Source organism: Colobus angolensis, unplaced genomic scaffold (genome assembly GCF_000951035.1).
Source record: "Colobus angolensis palliatus isolate OR3802 unplaced genomic scaffold, Cang.pa_1.0 Scaffold146, whole genome shotgun sequence".
NCBI classification, from domain to species: Eukaryota; Metazoa; Chordata; class Mammalia; order Primates; family Cercopithecidae; genus Colobus; species Colobus angolensis.
The window spans coordinates 6607692-6630031 of NW_012114555.1; the positions used below are offsets into that span (position 1 = coordinate 6607692).

At 39.2% G+C, this 22340-nt stretch overlaps 1 protein-coding gene across 1 annotated transcript in view; it reads left to right on the plus strand.

Annotated features, from left to right (window-relative positions):
- ADGRA3 (adhesion G protein-coupled receptor A3) overlaps positions 1 to 12944 on the plus strand; it is a 90344-nt gene extending 77400 nt beyond the window's left edge. The window contains exons 15-17 of the mRNA XM_011935663.1: positions 7601 to 7746; positions 11134 to 11229; positions 11370 to 12944. Of these exons, the coding sequence (XP_011791053.1) occupies positions 7601 to 7746; positions 11134 to 11229; positions 11370 to 12612 (1485 nt within the window). The 3' untranslated portion in view covers positions 12613 to 12944. The remainder of the gene's footprint in view (positions 1 to 7600; positions 7747 to 11133; positions 11230 to 11369) is intronic.
- Positions 12945 to 22340: the final 9396 nt, after the last annotated feature.

Below are 22340 nucleotides of genomic sequence, written 5' to 3' on the forward strand. Positions count from 1 at the left end.
TGCTTACTGAGCACCTATTATATCCCAGGTGTTGTGTCCATTCAGTTCCTACGAAACCCCCAGAGGTGGTGATTAATAATTTTCCACTATTAAATTGAGGAAAGTTAATTTCAGAGAGCTTGCATTATTTCCTCAAAATCACATTCTTAATAAGTAATACAGTTATTTCAGCTAATTGCTTTTCACGTATAGGAGATTTGCTAAATGCTTAATGTGGACAATTTTACTTAACCTCATAGTACTTTTATATTATTCTTGGTTCTCAAGTGAGGAAGCCAACACTTTAGGTCTTACGTGACTTTGCTGAGGTCACCCAGCAGGTAAGAGGTGAATACCAGTTTAAAAATCAAGGGAAATTTCATTTCTGAGTTCACCCTCTTAACCATCAATATATTATTATATTGCTTTGTGACTGCTACAATGTATAAAAGCTCTGAATTATATCTCAGGTCTCTTACTTTGGAACTTATTCTGTGTGTGCTGTGGCTTTCGCCCTGTAGTTACCTGTGCCCTCTATATATTCCTCCTTAAAAAGAATGTTAGAAAATGAACTCTACGCTGGGCGTGGTGGCTCACGCCTGTAATCCCAGCGCTTTGGGAGGCTGAGGTGGATGGATCACCTAAGGTCAGGAGTTCGAGACCAGCCTGGCCAACATAGTGAAACCCTGTCTCTACTAAAAATACAAAAATTAGCCAGGCATGATGGCACGTACCTGTAGTCCCAGCTACTCAGGAGTCTGAGGCAGGAGAATCGCTTGAACCCAGGAGGCAGAGGTTGCAGTGAGCCGAGATCACACTGCAGCACTCTAGCCTGGGTGACAGAGCAAGGCTCTGTCTCAAAAAAAAAAAAAAGTTGGAGACCTTAAGATAAGGAAGGCCAATAAGACAGTGAAAGGAATTCACTAGAAAAAAAGTAATTTTGACTAAAAATAAGAACTTCTGTTTATCAAGAGTCCTTAAAAAAGCTGAAAAGATAAGTTACAAATTGGAGGAATCTATTTACAATCCATACAACTAACAGCATTCGAGTAAAAAATATATCAGTAACTATAGTCAGTGAGAACACCACAACAAATCAGAAGAAAAAGTAGCAGGAGAATGGACGAGCATGATGTAGAAGAGCGAACACACAGGTTCAGCATATGCGTGCAGAAATGTTCAACAGCGTATGGGGGTCATGGAGATGTCAATGAAGACGATTAATTGTCATTTTATGCCTTTTCCATCAGCAAAAATTAAGCCTGACAATGCCAAGTCTTGATGAACATGTGGACCCACAGGATCCTTTTACATAGTTGGTGGGAATGTAAGTGGACATCCCCTGCGAGGCATTGCCTTCTATAATTATGTGTTCATGTACCCTGGAACCCAGCAGGCCCACTCCTGTACTCAGTAACCTTGCCTGTATGCACATGAGTATGAGCATGGATATGAATATTCATTGCAGCACTATACACAATATCAAAAACCTGGAAGCAACCCAAATACCCAACACAGAGAGAGTGAACAAACAAACCCTATGGTATTACACCAGAGTCAGAAGCAATGAATTATAGCAATGCAGAGTAGCACAAATTAGTTTTAAGTGAAAAGGTGAAAAGTAAGTCCTATAAATTAACATTCACCATGTTTTTTTTTTTTTTTAATAAAGGTAAAAATCACTAAAACAGCTCACTTTTAACAAAAAATAGGTGCAATAAAACTATAAAAAAGAAAGCAAGGGAGTGATGAACAGAGGATGTAGGGTGATGATACAGAGGATATAATAGAGGGATAGTTACCTCTGATGAGAGGGTCATATGATTAGATACAGGTTATTGACAAGGTCCTACCTTGTGTCTTGCTGGTAGATTCTTAGTTACTTATACTGTTAATAATAACTAATTAAATAAAGACAGGTTGTGCTGGGCCCACCCATTAGACTGTGTCATGATACTGTGGCTTATGATTAATCCAATATTGTATACCTGTGATCCAGTTTGAAATGTGGGTATGTAAGAATCGTTGAGAGGATTAAATGACTCATGCATCTCAAGAGTACCAGGCATATACTAACTGTTCAATAAATGTTACCTGTTACCACTATTATGTTAGTGTTATTGATGAAATTACCTCTCATCTGTGTGATATATTTTTGTTTGAGGCTATTACTACACCTCTGTAAACAAACTGCATACAAGAAGTCAGATGATGGGTCTCAGATCAACTCCATCCATATTTAGAAGATAGCTCCTCTGTGTTCTTAGTCATGTGGCTGACTCCCAGTTACCTTGCAGGCCTCACTTTATCGTTACTGTTTCAGAGATTCTGTCCCTGTACCTGTATTATTCTGTTTTCATGCTGCTAATAAAGACACACCTGAGACTGGGTAGTTGATAAAAGGAAAGAGGTTTAATTGACCCACAGTTCCACATGGCTGAGGAGACCTCACAATCATGGTGGCAGGCAAAGGAAGAGCAAAGTCATGTCTTTCGTGGCAGCAGGCAAGAGAGAGCATGTGCAGGGGAACTCCCCTTTATAAAACCATCAGATCTTGTGAAAGTTATTCACTATCGCAAGAACAGCTCGGGAAAGACCCGCCCTCGTGATTCAGTTACCTCCTACCCAGTCCCTCCCACGACAGATGAGAATTATGGGAGCTACACTTCAAGATTTGGGTGGGGACACAACTAAACTGTATCAGGTCCTTACTAAAATTCCATGCTGCCTATGAAACTTTATGATTTCCTATTTACTATCTCTGACCTGTAAGCTCTCCCTGGAATCCAAGCTCTACAAGTGTACGAATTAGAGTAGTTGATTCACTGGTTCTTATCCAGGGACTAGCACAAGGCCTGACCCATAGTAGGTGCTGAGCAGATGTTTACTGAGTGAATGAACAAAAAGAAGCCTCTGTTTGCACATTAGAACGCATTCAAACCTGGAGCCATTTTGACTCTACTAAAAAGAGTACTCAGCACGCATTGGAGATAAAAGTCTTCATTGTATCTAAGTGTTCATTGATTTCATGAAGCAGACACATAAATTTATTTCACTAAGGAAATGAATGGAAAGAGGCCGTTGTAAAGATGACTGCCTTTCATTGTCCTGAGTGGAATTTTCAATTGTTTCTAAATGGAAAAAGGAATTGCAGTGAGTTTTTAAGGCTTCAAGAACAAATGCCATTAAAGGTTTACAAAAGAAAAGGGAAAGGCAAGTCTAGACGTTTCACTGTTGTTCTCTTCTGTGGTTATAATGTGTTTCCCTTCGATGAAAGACATAGCATCATTCTTATGTTTCTGACGCAGACATTCCTTGCTTCACTTTGTCATTGTAATACTCAATTCAGGTAATCACCAGCTGAGAGTGCAGTGGTAGAATGCAAAACGGACTAGCCTAGGATTCCAGATCCTAGGAGCTAGGTTCTAATTTTGTGTCTGCCAGAACAGCTTACGTTAATAGTCTCTTAACCTAGTAGGGGCTTAATGTTTCTTCTATAAAATGGGTCAGGCTAGTTCAGTGTTTGTTAAGGTTCTTCCCTCTCAAAAACTGAGCCCTCACGTGTACATGTTTTTATGTGCAGTTTGTATTTGTACATAATCCATGTAGTTTTGTCTTTATTATCTGTCTTTGTGAGCTCACGTATTTTATGAACAGCATGAATGGGTTGTAATGTAGTTTCTTCCCACACAGTGATTGAGGTTATTAAAGGTGCTACCCACCAGGTACTTCTCACTGTGGTTCCTAAATTCATTTCAGGTAAGACCTTAGGTGCTTTCTACGACCTTTTGCTAAAGGTGCTGAAGTTCGAGAACTAAGAAGTTGAGTGCTGAAGTCAAGGAGCATCAACTCAAGTCTGAAAGGGATCTGTGTTCTGGTTCATGATACACTGCCAAATAATTGGTCATTAATTTTTTGGTCCTTGGTTTTCTTAGCTATGCCGTGAAAGGATTCAGCTGGATCTTATCTAAGATACCTTGTTGCTCCACCAATCCATGATTGAATTTATTAAATATCGTGCCAGCCGCCCTTGTGAGGTGCCCTTGAGATCTGTTATTTAGAGGATTGCTGCAGTGGCACAAGAGATGTACTTGGAAAAATCTAGTCAGTGAATATTAAGACCATTCTACTTGTCAACTACTGTGCATGTGTTATGTCTTAACTTTCATATTAACCCTAGGAGGTAGTTTTTCTTTGTGTATTTTATAACTATACAAACTGAATCATAGGCAACTGAAATAACTTTCCCCAAGTCACTAGGACCATTAGGTAGCAGAGGCATGATTCAATTGCTAGTCGGTTTGATTCTGAGTGCCTCTCAGCCCCTATCACTGTGCTTTAGGACTTAGTAGTGGGCAGCGTAGGAGAGTAGAAAGGGCAAGGGCTTTGGAACCATCTAACTTCGATTTGAATCACAGCCATGTTACTGACCGTGTAATCTCTGGTAGATGACTTCTCTCAGTCTTTGTCTCTGTTTTTGTATCTTAAGGTTAACACTGACCTAATGGTGATGATAAAAGGATGAAGTGAAATCACATGCAAGAATACATTTTTAGATATATAGCAGGCACTTATTAATGGAAGCTGTTAAAATTTTAATTGTTTATGTATTCATTGTATGCTTGTATTCATCATAAAGTTTTTTTTTTTTTTTTTTTTTGCACAGCTGCTATGCATGTTGCATGGTTGTAGTCTTATTTGTGGCTAAATTAATGCTAGTTTGTGAGAGTTTATAGTTAGATAACAAACATACAGAGTGGAACTTTTTAGGATAATTATTTTATACCCATTTTATAACTTTGGAAATTAGTGTCCAGAGGTAAGGTGGCTTTCTTTAATAATAATCTACTGCATTTAACTAATTATTTACATGCCCTATGAATTAGATTACTGCTAGACAATTTACAGAATTGCCATGTGCATCTCTGATTTATTTGGAAGAAAATGTGGTAACAAGGTTATATTTCATGTAGATGAAGTGTCAGATGGAGAATACAATAGGAAATACTACGTTCCAAAAGATAGGAAAATCTGTTTTACTAGATTGTAATCACTCTTTTTTTCGAATCTTGTAGAATATTCAGTGATTTGCTTTCACGACTGTGTTAATAGATGTCATCATACCCCTAAAATTCCACTAGTAATAATCAGGCTTCAGTATCTTTAAGAGTAAACCTCCTCTGGAAATTTAGAAATGCCGTAGAAAACACTTCAGTGACTAAAGATGGGTTTTGTTCCCGATAGAAAATTCTTTGTTTGACACCTCCTATGTCGAAGTTACTTTTAACCTTTTGTATTTTAAAGCCCTGTCTCATTCTTTTGACCTTTGTGTCAGAGACACCCCCCAGCAATAGTAGAGTTGACCATTTTGAATCAATATCTGATTTGTTTTGAATTTATTGGTTTCTGTGCATCAAATTCATTTATTCTATTTTTACTTAAAATATTTGGTATGACTTTAGACAGCTCAAAGGGTTATTTTATGCTGTCTGTTCCACTTCTGGAATAAATTTTGCTTTCACAGTGCAGTCAGCAAAACTAATGGGAACCACGAAGCCACTTTTCTCTTTAAGAAGATCATTTCTGACGTTTGTAGTTGGGCCAAACGTGATCCCCTCTCCCCTCTCCCAGCACCTCAGAGCCATTGCAAGGTTCACCTGGAGAGGAACCACCCTGGCTTTCCCCTGCAAAATAAGATTTGGGCTTTCAGGTCACCAAGTTTTTGCTGCAGATTTGTTCTCATTAAAATAAACTCTGGACAGTGGTCCATGCTTTCATAATTGACCTTTGATTTTCTTGAGGTTGGAGAGGCATCCCTTTAGAATGACAAATTTTTTCTTGGAATTTCATTAATGGAATTTTACCTGTAATAATTATTATTATTATTATTTTTTTGAGACGGAGTCTCGCAGTGTCTCCCAGACTGGAGTGCAGTGGCGCAATCTCGGCTCACTGCAAGCTCTACCTTCCCGGTTCACGCCATTCTCCTGCCTCAGCCTCCCCAGTAGCTGGGACTACAGGCGCCCGCCACCATGCCCGGCTAATTTTTTGTATTTTTAGTAGATACGGGGTTTCACCGTGTTAGCCAGGTTGGTCTCAATCTCCTGACCTCGTGATCCGCCCGCCTCGGCCTCCCAAAGTGCTGGGATTACAGGCATGAGCCACCATGCCTGGCCTTACCTGTAATTGTATAAAAAAGCAATGATTAAAAAAAGAGAGCAAGTTACTGGTTAAGAAAGCTGGATTATGTCCTTGATACTCCAGTGACATATGACATTTACTTAAACTAAAATTTAAGCCTCTTTCGTTTCCTCACATCTTCATCTAGAATTTCATCCTCAACTACAGTTGCTTCATACACAGGTCATGTGATAAACAGAAACTTCAGTGTACATCATTTGCATATATTGCAGTTATCCTGTGCTTACTGAGCACCTATTATATCCCAGGTGTTGTGTCCATTCAGTTCCTACGAAACCCCCAGAGGTGGTGATTAATAATTTTCCACTATTAAATTGAGGAAAGTTAATTTCAGAGAGCTTGCATTATTTCCTCAAAATCACATTCTTAATAAGTAATACAGTTATTTCAGCTAATTGCTTTTCACGTATAGGAGATTTGCTAAATGCTTAATGTGGACAATTTTACTTAACCTCATAGTACTTTTATATTATTCTTGGTTCTCAAGTGAGGAAGCCAACACTTTAGGTCTTACGTGACTTTGCTGAGGTCACCCAGCAGGTAAGAGGTGAATACCAGTTTAAAAATCAAGGGAAATTTCATTTCTGAGTTCACCCTCTTAACCATCAATATATTATTATATTGCTTTGTGACTGCTACAATGTATAAAAGCTCTGAATTATATCTCAGGTCTCTTACTTTGGAACTTATTCTGTGTGTGCTGTGGCTTTCGCCCTGTAGTTACCTGTGCCCTCTATATATTCCTCCTTAAAAAGAATGTTAGAAAATGAACTCTACGCTGGGCGTGGTGGCTCACGCCTGTAATCCCAGCGCTTTGGGAGGCTGAGGTGGATGGATCACCTAAGGTCAGGAGTTCGAGACCAGCCTGGCCAACATAGTGAAACCCTGTCTCTACTAAAAATACAAAAATTAGCCAGGCATGATGGCACGTACCTGTAGTCCCAGCTACTCAGGAGTCTGAGGCAGGAGAATCGCTTGAACCCAGGAGGCAGAGGTTGCAGTGAGCCGAGATCACACTGCAGCACTCTAGCCTGGGTGACAGAGCAAGGCTCTGTCTCAAAAAAAAAAAAAAGAAAGAAAATGAACGCTAATGTATAATGTCACATCTATGAAAAACACACCTTTGGTTTAATGTCCAGGAGCCAGTTCTGTCCTATGTTAAGGGTCATCTTGGGTATAAATGGTAGCTTGTGGGCTTCCTAGAGCCAGTTCTCCGTTTTGTATATTTGAGGAACGTGATTCCCTGTCACGCGTCTGTTAGAACGCGGTGTTGCCTTAGCAGCCAACAGAGTTGATTATTAAGATAGGCCTTCCTGCTGCTTTCGAATCAGACTTCTGAAAGTTACTTACCAATTTTGAGGTAAGCCGTAGTAGGAACATTTTTTTTCTTAGTTTATACATTCTTTGATCTTCCTTGTAGGTTGGGATAATTCTTCACTATTCCACCCTTGCCACAGTACTGTGGGTAGGAGTGACGGCTCGAAATATCTACAAACAAGTCACTAAAAAAGCTAAAAGATGCCAGGATCCTGATGAACCACCACCTCCACCAAGACCAATGCTCAGGTATCCCCTATCTTTGTTGTATTATCTTAAGGGTTAATTAAGTGTTTTGTCTGCTTTCATTGAACCATAATCATAAATTATAACAAAATTGCTGAGTGAATTTTGGGAAGTAAAAGAACGAACTTGTACGCAGGACCTGCCTGGTTTTGAAAATGGCTTAGGCATCCTTCCAGCGGCGAGTCCTCAGTCAACTTCTGTACCCTCTGAGCCTTCCAAGATCATCTCAGAAGTGGGGCTGATTCTCCCATCCTCGAGTTGTGAGGAATAAATGAGTAAATGGGCAAAGCACTTACAATGGGATTGGCCATGTCATAGGCCCTATGAAACTGTCAGCTGTTTTTATTTCCTTGAGGTCATAATCTCAAGTATGTATCAATTTAATTATTCTGTGCAAAGGACAAAAAGACTTGTAGTATGTCTTTCCTATCCGTTGTAATATGAAAAATGGTAAATGAATTATCATGCTGGATGAGTAAAATCTATCAGTGATGACCAAGCCTGTTGAATGCCTGATATGTCACTGGCCCTGGGCCAGGGATTTAGAGAAGCCCCTCTTGCCCTTTGGGAGTTTATAGTCTGCAGGAGGAGACAGGCATGAGCACTGACTGTGCTGTGTGATAAGCATAGTGGAGATAAGTTATTTGAAAATGTAAAGCAAGAAGCCATTAATTTTGGGGTGGGGGGTTATTAGGAAATGCTGGGCCACTGGCATGAACCTTACTGTGATCAGGACAAAGTGTAAAAGTGAAGAGTGAGCTGAGGAAACCTTGAGTGCAGTTTGGCTGGAACCTCAGGTGTTTGGTGTCAAGTAGCAGGAATTCAGGATGAAAGCTGGCTTTAAGTCCTCTGTGGGTCCTGTTTAAAATGTGGGCAGCCACTGAAGATTTTTAACTAAGGGAGTGGCCTGACACAGTGTCATTTTAGAAGGTAGCTATCGCTCTAGTATGGAGTACTAATCAGAATCCCCAAGAATAAGGAATTCTGCTGAGGTTATTAGGGTAGCCCCCATGAAGACCAGAACCGTGTCATGGAGAACAGAGAGGAGGACCCAAGTTTGAGAGGCTTGAAGCAGTTTCTCTAGGACTGATGTCCAGCTGGATTTAAGCGATGTGTGAGGAAGAGAAATTTGAAGAAGACTGTGAGTTGTCGATTCCAGCTAGCTAGCATGCCTTGACAGAGGGTGTTTCCATCGACTGAGAAATAAGATAGGAAAAGCTGAAAGGGCAGGTGGGTGGGGGAGACGTGGAGAGGGGAAACGGGGTGGTAGGCTCAGCAGTACTTTCTTGTGGAATGTTTACGTTTTTAGAAGTCCAGGGCTCAGCAGAGAGGACAAGCTAGAGATTGTCTAGGAGGAGCAGGAGGCATTTCCTTATGCTATTCATTATCATCGAAGCCCTGATAATGGATAGGATCTCCCAGGCGGAAGTTAGTTAAGAAAAGATTGATACTTGGACCATATTAGTGTTTAATAGATGGGTTGTGGAAAAAAATCACTGGATTTTTTGTATATTTGCAGAAAGAGAACACCCGAGACCATGGAAGATTTGGGGGAGAGTGGTTCCGGGTTTGACAAGGAGCAGTAGGGGTGCTCGGTGGCCCCAGAGTTAAATTGTAGGATGAGATTTGACCACCTCCCTCACTTCTATTAAGAGAAATGAGAGATGATGGTGTTTGGCTCAGAAACTTGGGAATCTGAAACTTGGGAACCTTAAGGAGCTGTTCCTTCCTGTAAGGTTCTGAGAACAAAGATACAGAGTTAAGGGAAAGGCAGCTTGGGCTTCAAACTCTCTGCAGTCCCCAAATGACACACAAGTATCCTCTTTGCATTAGACTGCTCAAGCTCTGCCCTCTAACCCTGCTTTCCCCATATCCTTTAGCTTAAGGAAGCCTGAGCAACACTGCCGTCTGGAGGGTGGGATACGGGATTTTCTCGTGGGACTCACCTGACCCCACAGAAGACATTTTTAGCATCATGGTAGCGAGTGGGTACAGCCAACAATAAGGTGATAAAGGCAGGGAGGTCGTGGTACTAGTGTTTGCAGAGGGAAGAGAGAAAAGAAATGGTAGTTCAAGTAAAGTTTTAGAAGGTGGGGAAACTTGAATATATGTATATGTGTGTGTGTGTGTGTGTGTGTATACACTGGAAATATAGGCTATATAGGCTACATATATATATATAGGCTGGATATATAGGCTGGAAACTTGAAAAAATATATATATATATAGACTGGAAATAAGCAGTACAGAAGATTTTAAAGATGCAAAATAGGGTTATTTGATAACAAGAAGACTGGGGGGTTGGGGACGTTGAAAGAAGAGTCACAGAGAGGGTGATAGGGCCCAAGATTAATTTTGGAAATAATGCTTTCTTTTCAGGTAAGAAGCAGATGTGAATTAGTATAGCAGGAAGAAGGGGAAAGTCACATATTATTGGCATCTCTCTAATCTGTGGAATGGAAGGCAGAGTTACAGTTTTATAGGGTAATTAGTTTTCTTTTTAGCAGTACTAACATCATGTTAAAGGATTTTAGTAACTAGGTACAACGAAGGAGCAATATATGGACAAATGTATCACAGATACTGCCTTTATCCACCACAGATACTGCCTTTATCCACCCAATGCAAGATTTGGGGCTATGTCTCAGGAAGGAGCAAATGCAAAATTAAGATTGACTCACCCAGGAGTATCCATCCTGGACGGAAATTTCTTTTTCAGAGATATCAAGGAGCTCAGAGATGACCACAAAATTTTTCTTTGTAGGACCAGTCACTGCTCTGTTTCAATCAGCTTTTATTGCACCATCATTTCCCTTGCTGTCCCCTGCTACTCTGTGGAAAAGGGGTCAGGTAGGGCCTCTGCACTCTGTGAAGCTGCTGGGATCCAGATACCCTCCTTACCTCAATCTCAGTGGAGTGGGAAGGAGATACACAGCAGTGGGCAGTCCTGGGACATGCAGGCTGAGCTGAACATTAATCAGTAATTAATATGTCTTTACATTTTTTTGTATGAACTATGGCACTTTTCAGTTCACTGGCTGAATCTAAAAGAAGCCAGTTCCCCACCTCAAAAAAAAAAAAAAAAGCTGAACTCCTACCTGCAGGCGCAGAGTGTTACTTTGCTTGGCCACAAGATGGCAGAAGCTGATCAGCGTTCCTCTACTCGGAAACTCACTAGACCTGTGCTTTAAAACAGGAAATCTGAAAAACAAAACAAAAACACATTACTGCTAATAAATCAGCCTCCCGAACGAAACTCTCAGCTTATTATTGGAATAAAAATAATAGCTAATCTTCAGGGAATGACTTTTGAAGTACTGAGATGTTACGATAGATAACATGTTAAAAAGCGGAGTGATGAGTGATTTTTCCTGTGGTTTCTTCTTCCAGATTTTACCTGATTGGCGGTGGTATCCCTATCATTGTCTGCGGCATAACCGCAGCAGCGAACATTAAGAATTATGGCAGTCGGCCAAATGCACCCTAGTGAGTATTTTATGTTCTCTGTGTATTTGACCCAGTTGTTTCTCTTTTAAGTAGTTTCTAGGCATTAGAGGTGATTGCAGTTTCTTAAATAATGTGTTGAAACTTGTAGCATCGATCTGGTTTACCATATTCTTTTCCAGTTGCTGGATGGCGTGGGAACCCTCCTTGGGAGCCTTCTACGGGCCAGCCAGCTTCATCACTTTTGTAAACTGCATGTACTTTCTGAGCATATTTATTCAGTTGAAAAGACACCCTGAGCGCAAATATGAGCTTAAGGAGCCCACGGAGGAGCAACAGAGATTGGCAGCCAATGAAAATGGAGAAATAAATCATCAGGATTCAATGTCTTTGTCTCTGATTTCTACATCAGCCTTGGAAAATGAACACACTTTTCATTCTCAGCTTTTGGGGGCTAGCCTTACTTTGCTCTTATATGTTGCATTGTGGATGTTTGGGGCTTTGGCTGTTTCTTTGTATTACCCTTTGGACTTGGTTTTTAGCTTCGTTTTTGGAGCCACATGTTTAAGCTTCAGTGCGTTCTTCATGGTCCACCATTGTGTTAATAGGGAGGACGTTAGACTTGCGTGGATCATGACTTGCTGCCCAGGACGGAGCTCGTATTCAGTGCAAGTCAACGTCCAGCCCCCCAACTCCAGCGGGACAAATGGAGAGGCGCCCAAGTGCGCCAATAGCAGTGCGGAGTCTTCATGCACAAACAAAAGTGCTTCAAGCTTCAAAAATTCCTCCCAGGGCTGCAAGTTAACAAACTTACAGGCGGCTGCAGCTCAGTGCCATGCCAATTCTTTACCTTTGAACTCCACCCCTCAACTTGATAATAGTCTGACAGAACATTCGATGGACAACGATATTAAAATGCACGTGGCTCCTTTAGAAGTTCAGTTTCGAACAAATGTGCACTCAAGCCGCCACCATAAAAACAGAAGTAAAGGACACCGGGCAAGCCGACTCACAGTCCTGAGAGAATATGCCTACGATGTCCCAACGAGCGTGGAAGGAAGCGTGCAGAACGGCTTACCTAAAAGCCGGCTGGGCAGTAACGAAGGACACTCAAGGAGCCGAAGAGCTTATTTAGCCTACAGAGAGAGACAGTACAACCCACCCCAGCAGGACAGCAGTGATGCTTGTAGCACACTTCCCAAAAGCAGCAGAAATTTCGAAAAGCCGGTTTCAACCAGTAGTAAAAAGGATGCGTTAAGGAAGCCAGCTGTGGTTGAACTTGAAAATCAGCAGAAATCTTATGGCCTCAACTTGGCCATTCAGAATGGACCAATTAAAAGCACTGGGCAGGAGGGATCCTTGCTCGGTACCGATAGCACTGGCAATGTTAGGACTGGGTTGTGGAAACACGAAACTACTGTGTAACGTTGCTGGGCTTTCTAGGCGGAAATTCATAGAAACTGTGATATTCACATTCCTTCAAACTATGAACACTTAAAAACTGTTTACAGCCACCATAGGGATTCAAAAGAGTTTGGAATAAACTTTGAAGTTTTGGATTTTACTTATTTTTATCCCCAAATTGTTGCTATGTTTTAGGATCTGAAATAAAATCTTTCTAAAACATTTGTTTTCGTTGTCAAAGCACCAACAGGACATTTTGGGATCTGAAATGTAATTTCTTGGAATCTGTACTTTGTACTTAACATTTCAGGCTTGTATTTAATATAATAAATAGGTGTTTGTTGTTGTGTCAATCTGTTATTTTTATATTTTACAATACAAGCATTTAGTTCTACTTTAATGAAGTTAGTGGTTTGGGGTAGTTTAATTAGAGTTACACAGAAGTCAGTTGTATATATATATTGCATGGTTAAGTGTATTGATTTTGGCACGTAAATCAAAGTGATTTTTGGGTTGCTGTAGTTTATAAGTCTAGTTTTAATGCTACTAGGTTTTAAAAGGATCTCTCAGGATGTTTTTTGAAAATGGAAATGCCTAAAAAGTTCCCTACATTGCATTAATTTTGCATTATTCCTTGGATCCTATTAATACTATTTTCAACATGCTTGTGGCTTTTTCATTGCTTTATATTTGGGCTTAAGTTTCTTCCTGTTTTTGGTGGGGCCAGGTAGGGGTGATTCCTGCACAGAAGTTATTCTTGAATGCAAATGAAGAGCTACCATTTAACGTTCACATTCTTCAATATTGGCTCTTACGTTGACTTTTATTTTGTACTTAAACAGATAAAGTTCCTTAGATTCATGGTGAAGTATTGATTAAATCCCATTCCAAAATTCTAAAAACAGCTGTGCTGCAAAAGTTCTCACTCACTGGTCTTCGCTACACTACAGCCTAACCCATCTCCAGTCCTGAGTCTCACTGGGGTTCTCAGTTCCCTCGTATGCAAGACAATGTCTGCAAAATTGACACAGCTTTGATCTCTTTTCAGCGGAAGTCTAAAGGTTTGAATCAGATCGGATTCAAAAATACATATTCAAGAAATGCTAAAAAGAGTCAAGCCGTTTAGCTTAATAAACTTTAAATTCTGAGAGATTAACTACTTATGTACAGAGAACGATTCTCTGAGCCATCATGAGATTACCCATTCTAGTGTAAATGTTCACTTTTCACTGGGTTACTGCATTAGAAATATTATTTTGCATGACAATGATAAAACCGATAGTTCTATTTAAGCCTTTTAGCTTTGAGTTTTAGAGACGTTCTTTTCTGGAGGGGGAAATAAAGTAACCAGTGGATAGATTTGGAAATACTTCCTGGTTTATGATCTCCTGGTAAATTGATATATTATGTACCAGATGGTGCTTGGAAATGACAAAGATAGGCTAATAAGAAATGGAGTGAATAATTTTTATTTATCACCGTTTTTTTAATTTGCTCAGTGTTTAACCTGTTTGACCTGCTGGTCAGCTGTACCTAGGGAGATAACTTTCTTCTTCTTTTTCCTACCTCTGCAAAGGAAGTGAGGAATTTTCCTTCCTGGAAGATGTTGCCCATTAAGAAAACATTTATTCATTTGAACATGCCTTATTTTAGGTAACAGAAGAGGTGCTGGGGGTGGGAAAGGACTGAAAAAGAAATCAAATACTTGGAAGACGATGAAGATTCCACTAAAAATGTTCAAGGGGATTTTGTTACTCATAGCGTGGAGAGTGATGAACGATCCCTTGCTCATCCTTAGTATTTCAATTCGAGTTTTGATATTTGTATGTAGGAAGTGAGTAATATATTCCCTCCACCTTTGTCATTTATGATTTATAACCGATTCTCTATTTTTCATAGAATTGTAAACTGTTAAATGTTTCAGTTTTCTTAGAGATCACAGCATGATCATTTTCCTAATTTAAGAAATTTGACCTAGAATTTAAAGTATAATTTAAAAAAATAAAAATAAAATAAAATAAAATAAAAAGAAAGAAATTTGACAAGATCCAAAGAATTCCTGGCTTGCTGGACATGCTGGCAGGTTATACCATGCCCACGGCTAGAACCATGTTTGCCAATGCGGAGGCCACCGTGCTTGGCAACACATTTCATTGCTTTTACAGTGTTTATTATCTATAATTATATCAGACTTTATTCTTATCCTAGTTGTTTTGAGTGTTTAGTTTCATAATAAGGTATAGTTGGTTATATTCTACTTAAGGAAACATTTATGATTCTTTTATTTCATGACTTTTTTTTAAGAGTTGAGGTCTCACTCTGTCGCTTAGGATGGAGTGCAGTGGGGATCATGGTTCACTGTGACCTCGAGCTCTTGGGGTCAAGCGATCCTCCCACTTCAGCCTCCTGAGTAGCTAAAGTTACAGGAACAAGCCAGCAGCCTGACTATTTTTCTTTTTATTTTTGTAGAGATAGGTCTCGCTGTGTTGCCCTGACTGGTCTCAAACTCGTGGCCTCAGGTGATCCTCCCACCCTTGCTTCCCAAAGTGTTGAGATGATACGTATGAGCCACTGAGCCCAGCCAAAAGTTATTTTCTTAATGTAAACATATCTACAGATTATATATACAATGTTATATACTAACCTGCTTTTTAGGTAACAATTAGATGTGTGTATGAGTATTTTTGTGACTAGGTTTATATACTAATGTAAACGTATATTAATATTTCAGCTCATTAATAGGTGGCAACTGATTTTTAAATTTCAGGATAGTTTGGATAAATGTAACAATGTAACTATATGTTCAATATATTTATATTAGTAATATATACAGATGGCAACTAGGTATAGATGCCGATTGGAGTCTATACATAGGTCACATTATAGAGAATCAACAATGTTAGAACAGACTTACATGTTTCAAGCATTGAGTTCAGAATGCCCACACTGAAGTTGGTTGAGAACATAAAAAATCAGGAAGTAAAAACGTTAACTGAAAACATCTGATGCAGGAATTTAACTAAATCATCAAGGAAAGTGAGGCATGCAACAGCAATCCAAAATTTAAAACAAATCTTAATTCTGTTTTTCTTTTTGGATTCCAATAATCATTTAGTTATTTTAATATTGACTCCATTGCTTTTATCTGAGAGGTGATTTGATTGTTCATAATCACTTAATGATGTTTTCCAAACTTGAGTCATTTCATGACTTTTACTAATTTCGTTGTATTTTTGTTAGCACTTTTATTAATACTGTTAGGTGGGTTATCGTTTATATTGAAATATAAGCAATAGTAAACTCAATAGATTTGTTTGTATAAATAAAGCAAACTCCTTAAGGAGAAATTTTTCATTGTTTGTAATCTGCCAGTGCTAAAAATATGACCACATATTGCTAGGTCTTAGACAAAGGTGAGATTGTAACCAATAAAATTCTGTTTTTTGTTTTTTGGGTTTTTTTGTTTGCTTGTTTTAGTTTTGGTATGAACTCTCTTGAACCCTTCTAACCTACTCAGATCAGTTTATAGCCATGTCTTTTGTTAGCCATTATAAGCTCCTAAGCAGTGGTTTTAACTGGGCTATGGGAGACATTGATTGATAAACATGTACAGTGTGTATTAACTTAGTTGTTGTAGGCTGATAAATGTGGTCTTTCCACCTTTTTTGTAGACCCGATCCAGCTTTGTATTATATGAGGCCCCAGGCAGCCTTTGGTTAAAGCTTTTTTCCAGCCTCCTTTCACTGGACATGCCAGAGGCTTAGAAGTAGATACTGAATGTGAATTTACAGGACCATAGTATTAAGAAGCTCACATTTGTAGAGTCATTGATGGAGATGGACCACTACCTTCTCTCATAAAGTTGAATGCTTGTAATTACTTCCTGGCCAAAATCTCACTAGGTTTCTGTTCAACAAACTTGTTTCATACTGCTTAAAACACATATTGACCTAATTGCATCATATTTACAAAATGGTAGGAGAAAAGAGAGTGTGTGTGTGTATGTATATTTAATCTGTTATTTGCTGCTGCCATCTGGTTTAAGAAGACACTGATGAAGACCTATATCAGGTATTTTCAAAAAATTCAAAATGTATTCAGAAGACTCTTCAGATGCATTCCAAAGAATGCAACAAATCACATTTCAATTTTGTAATCAGTGTGTTCACTCTGTTTTGGCATATAAGACTAATGAAGGTTTGCTTTTATGGATAAATTTCTATTGTTCTAATCAGAACCTGTATTTGCAAGACATGGTTGCTTGCAAAGCTGGGTTTGGTTGTGAGTACTGTGAAAGGAAAATTAATCTCAGGACCCGCAAATCACAAAGCCAAAGGGAAAAGTCAAGCTGGGAACTGCATCGGGCAAACCTGCCTCCCGTTCTATTCCTAAAATAAGATAGCTATGAAGATAAAAAAGCTACATATGTCCCTCACGATGTGCCCACAAGGAAATTCCTTGTGGACAAAGGACAGACAGAACTCAAAGTCATCCCTCTGCTCATGTGAGACAAATGCATATCTGATTGCTTCCTTTGCCCTGTTGTTTCACTAAGCCAGACTAAAGCATTAGTGGTTATTCCTGTAAATTGTGTATTCAGTGAAAGGGTAATCAGAAATTCAAAAGAATGCAATAGTTTGTCTCTTATCTACCTATGACCTGGAAGCCCCCTCCTGGCTTTCCAGACTGAGTTGTACCACATTTTCAGACCAAATGTACATCTTACACATATTGATTGATATATCTCCCTAAAATGTAAAAATCCAAGCTGCAGCCCTAGCACCTTGGGCACATGTCATCAGGACCTCCTGAGGCTGTATTATGGGCACGTCCTTAACCTTAGCAAAATACACTTTCTAAATTGACACCTGTCTCAGATATTTTGAGTTCACAGTGTTACCGGAAAGGGGTCCTGGTCCAGACCCCAAGAGAGGGTTCTTGAATCTCGTGCAAGAAAGAATCCAGGGCAAGTCCACAGTGCAAAGTGAAATGAAGTTTATCAAGAAAGTAAAGCAATAAAAGAATTGGCTACTCCATAGAGCAGCCCTGAAGGCTGCTAGTGCACATTTTTATGGTTATTTTTTGATGGTATGCTAAACAAGGAGTGGATTTTTCATGCCTCCCCCTTTTAGACCATGTAGGGTAACTTCCTGACATTGCCATGACATTTGTAAACTGTTGTGGTGCTGGTGGCAGTGTAGCAGTGAGGATGACCAGAAGTCACTCTTTTGGCCATTTTGGTTTCAGTGGGTTTTGGCTGGCTCCTTTACTGCAAACTGTTTATCAGCAAGGTCTTTATGATCTGTATTTTGTGCTGACCTCCGACCTCATCCTGTGACTTAGAATACCTTAACCGTCTGGGAATGCAGCCCAGTAGGTTTCAGCCTCATTTTACCCAGCTCCAACCCAGCTCCTGTTTAAGTTGGAGTTGCTCTGGTTTACATGCCTCTGACATTTCCACCCTCTCTTTTATAAGAGAACCCTTAATCCTAAAGGTTGCAGAGGGACAAAGATCCATATTCTGTAACTTCTTCAGGCTGAATAGGAGCGATGATATTCCTGCCTAACTATTAGGGTCTCTTGTGTTCAGGGTAGATAGGAGCTCAATCAGACAGCATCAGTATGGCGAGGGCCATTTATGACTCTTGAGTTTCGACAAGAGGTGATATCTGGAAGATTAATAAGTATTCAGTTTAAGAAAACATTCAGTAAGCTTGTCCTGTATTCCTACACAAAGAGTATAACAGCTATAGATTCCATAAAAGTAAAGCAAAATAAGTAAAGTTATTCCAAGTAAACTAAATTAGAAGGTTTTTTATGAACTGGGCAACTGTTGGAACTAAGCTGGTATGGGGTTGTTAGTTGATTGTAATGTGCCCAGAATTAGAATGGTGATCCAGATTTTTATATTACCCATCCCTCTTGTTTCTTCTGAGCAGCAGTCAGAGATCACTGGTTGGTTCACAGGAATAAGCAGGGTTAGCCTAAATTGCAGAGACAAACTTAAAAACAACAAACGAGACTAGAATTTAATAACACGCATACCATAGTTCTTGAAACATCATATTTCTCTCTCCAGTTTCCTATTTTTACTAAGACAAATTACGGTAAGACTGATTTCCTTTATTATAATTGGCCTGATTATTTGTATAAAGTACAGCAAGAATAGTTATTTTTCACATAGGCTTTTTAATTGGCTTTAAAGGAACTCTGTTTCATAAGGAATCTCAGATAAGGCTTTTTTAAAGCCGAGCCCCTCTGTGAGTTTATACCCTCAAATACTTATAAGTTGGATAAATTCCTTTCTTTTTGAGGTCCCAAGATAACTTTGGGCTCCTGGGCCTGTGAGAAAGTGACGTTCTTTAATTACCATAGTTCAGAAACCCTATACAGGGACTGTATAGGCAAGGTATGAGTCTAGTTCCCCAGAGGGTTTTTATTGTCCCTACAAGTCAGGTTTGATTCCTTAAAGGAAAACATACCATTCCAGTCAAAGCCTTGGTAAAATAACCAATTTCTCCAATTGTGTCCTGTTACAAAAGAAAACAGATTCTTATTGAACTTACGTGAATAACTATATTGCCATAAATTAAGAATACTCACAGTTTCCAAATTTTGGAGAAATCAGGCAGAGAGAAACAAATATTCTCCACATTTTGTTCACAGGAGGATATTTTACTCAATTGCTAAAAGCTGTAAATAGGTCAAAAGTATTCTTAACTCTGAAAAGCAAAACAAAGGATCAGCAGCATTTTAAGCAAAGTTAAAAAGATTACACTTCTTCAGTTTAGTCCATGTAGTTAACTTCTATTTGATAGTTATGAACATTTCAGCTCTCAAGTTTTTCCTTTATTCTGATGTCACAATCTACAAAGTTATCAGAAAACCTTGCATTTAAGAACACCTGCTAGAGTTCTTTAGTTGATTATAAATCACCTTCTAAAAGATTAAAACAACTATTGTCTGAACGATTGTGGAAGTTTTAGGACAGCCACTATTAAGGCCACAATTGATAAGGAAATTTGGTTACTTCTGTGGCACACAAAATTTTACAGAACAATTATAATTATTAACACACTAAATCATATTAGAATTAGAGGAGTTTCTCATAACTTTGGAACATATACCAATAACACATTTATGTAAATATAGTCCAAAGATAGCAAAACACTTTCACATTTGATAATGCTTCCTGTATGATTTTTATACCAAATAAGCCAAATTTTACCTTTACATTAATGTACTGTTAATTTGAAACCCAAGTTTTAATAAAATCATATGGGCGTATTTACCCAATTTTAATGTTTAACCATAAGATTCTTATAAAACTTTTATAACCCTTTATTTTTGTGAAAGAGCAGATTAGTGCTCTAAGGAAAACCTGTGGTGCTTTTATTTCAATGTTTAATTTTTGGAAAAACTGAATAATACCCCTTTAATTTTAGCCAATATGTTTGCACACAGAATCTCTCACAGTTTTTTCAAACCTTCCACAACTGTTCAAACCTTTAGCTTTATTCTAACTTAAAACAATTCTTTAACCGTTTAGGCAAAAAATCCACATTCTCATGCCTTCTTACAATATTTACCAAAAGTACATTTTACTTTTTTTACACACCTTGAATGTAAAACTGTTTTCTTCAGTAGTCTCAATTACATGTTACAATGTTAACTTTTAGCGACTTTTACTTTTGGTGAAAACCCTGGTTAGTAAGAAATTGTAATTGTGTACTAGGTGTGGTGCCTAGCCTAGGACACGCCAGGCAGAACTGCAGATTAGAGCTGATGCTCCAGCATAGCTAGGGGCCGTGGCTAAGTCCACATGTCCCCAGACCTTATCTAGAATCTAATGGCTATAAAGTAGGTAAATTGTGATTATTTCCATTCTTTTGCATTTGCTGAGGAGTATTTTACTTCCAGTTATGTGGTGAATTTTAGAATAAGTGTGATGCGGTTGTGAGAAGAATATATATTCTGTTTATTTGGGGTGGAGAGTTCTGTAAGTGTCTGTTAGGTCTGCTTGGTCCAGAGCTGAGTTCAAGTCCTGAATATCCTTGTCAATTTTCTGTTTCATTGATCTAATATTGAGGGTGAGGTGTTAAAGTCTCCCACTATTATTGTGTGGGAGTCTTAAGTCTCTTTGTAGGTTCCTGAGAACAGTGCTATCAAGTTAGAACTCAGGATTAAGAAACTCAGTCAAAACTGCACAACTACGTGGAAACTGAACAACCTGCTCCTGAATGACTGCTGGGTAAATAATGAAATTAAGGCAGAAATAAGTTCTTTGAAACCAATGAGAACAAAGACAATGTACCAGAATCTCTGGGACACAGCTAAAGCAATGTTTAGAAGGAAATTTATAGCACTAAAAGCCCACAGGGGAAAGCAGGAAAGATCTAAAATCGACACCCTAACACCACAATTAAAAAAACGAGAGAAGTCCGGGCGCGGTGGCTCACACCTGTAATCCCAGCACTTTGGGAGACTGAGGAGGGCGGATTACGAGGTCAGGAGATTGAGACCATCCTGGCTAACACAGTGAAACCTCGTCTCTACTAAAAATAAAAAAAATTAGCCAGGCGTGGTAGTGGGTGCCTGTAGTCCCAGCTACTCCGAAGGCTGAGGCAGGAGAATGGCATGAACCTGGGAGGTGGAGCTTGCAGTGAGTGGAGATCGCACCACTGTACTCCAACCTGGGCGACAGAGCAAGACACTGTCTCAGGAAAAAAAAAAAAAGAAAAAGAAAAAACTAAACTAGAGAAGAAGAGCAAACAAATTCAAAAGCTAGCAGAAGACAAGAAATAACTAAGATCAGAGCAGAACTGAAGGAGATAGAGACACAAAAAACCCTTCAAAAATCAATGAATTCAGGAGCTGCTTGTTTGAAAAGATTAACAAAATAGATAGACCGATAGCCAGACTAATAATGAAGAAAAGAGAGAAGAATCAAATAGACACAATAAAACATGATGAAGGGGAGATCATCACTGATCCCACTGAAATACAAACTACAATCAGAGAATACTCTAAACTCCTCTACACAAATGAACTAGAAAATCTAGAAGAAATGGATAAATTCCTAAACACATAAACCCTCCCAAGACTGAACCAGAAAGAAATCGAATCCCTGAATAGACCAATAACAAGTTCTAAAATTGAGGCAGTAATGAATAGCCTACCAACCAAGAAAAGCCCAGTACCAGACAGAGTCACAGCCAAATTCCACTAGAGGTACAAAGAGAAGCTGGAACTGTTCCTTCTGAAACTATTCCAAACAACAGAAAAGGAAGAACTCCTCCCTAACGTATTTTATGAGGCCAGCATCATCCTGACACCAAAACCTGGCAGAGACATAACAAAAAAAGAAAATTTCAGGCAAATATCCCTGATGAACATTGATGCAAAAATCTTCAATAGGCCAGGCGCGGTGGCTCATGCCTGTAAATCCAGCACTTTGGGAGGAGGAGACGGGCAGATCATGAGGTCAGGAGATAGAGACCATCCTGGCTAACATGGTGAAACCCCATCTCTACTAAAAAATAGAAAAAATTAGCCAGGCATGGCAGGCGCCTGTAGTCCCAGCTGCTCAGGAGGCTGAGGCAGGAGAATGGCATAAATCTGGGAGGCGGAGCTTGCAGTGAGCTGAGATTGCACCACTGCACTCCAGCCTGGGTGACAGAGCAAGACTGACTCCGTCTCAAAAAAAAAAAAAAAAAAATCTTCAATAAAATACTGGCAAACCTAATCCA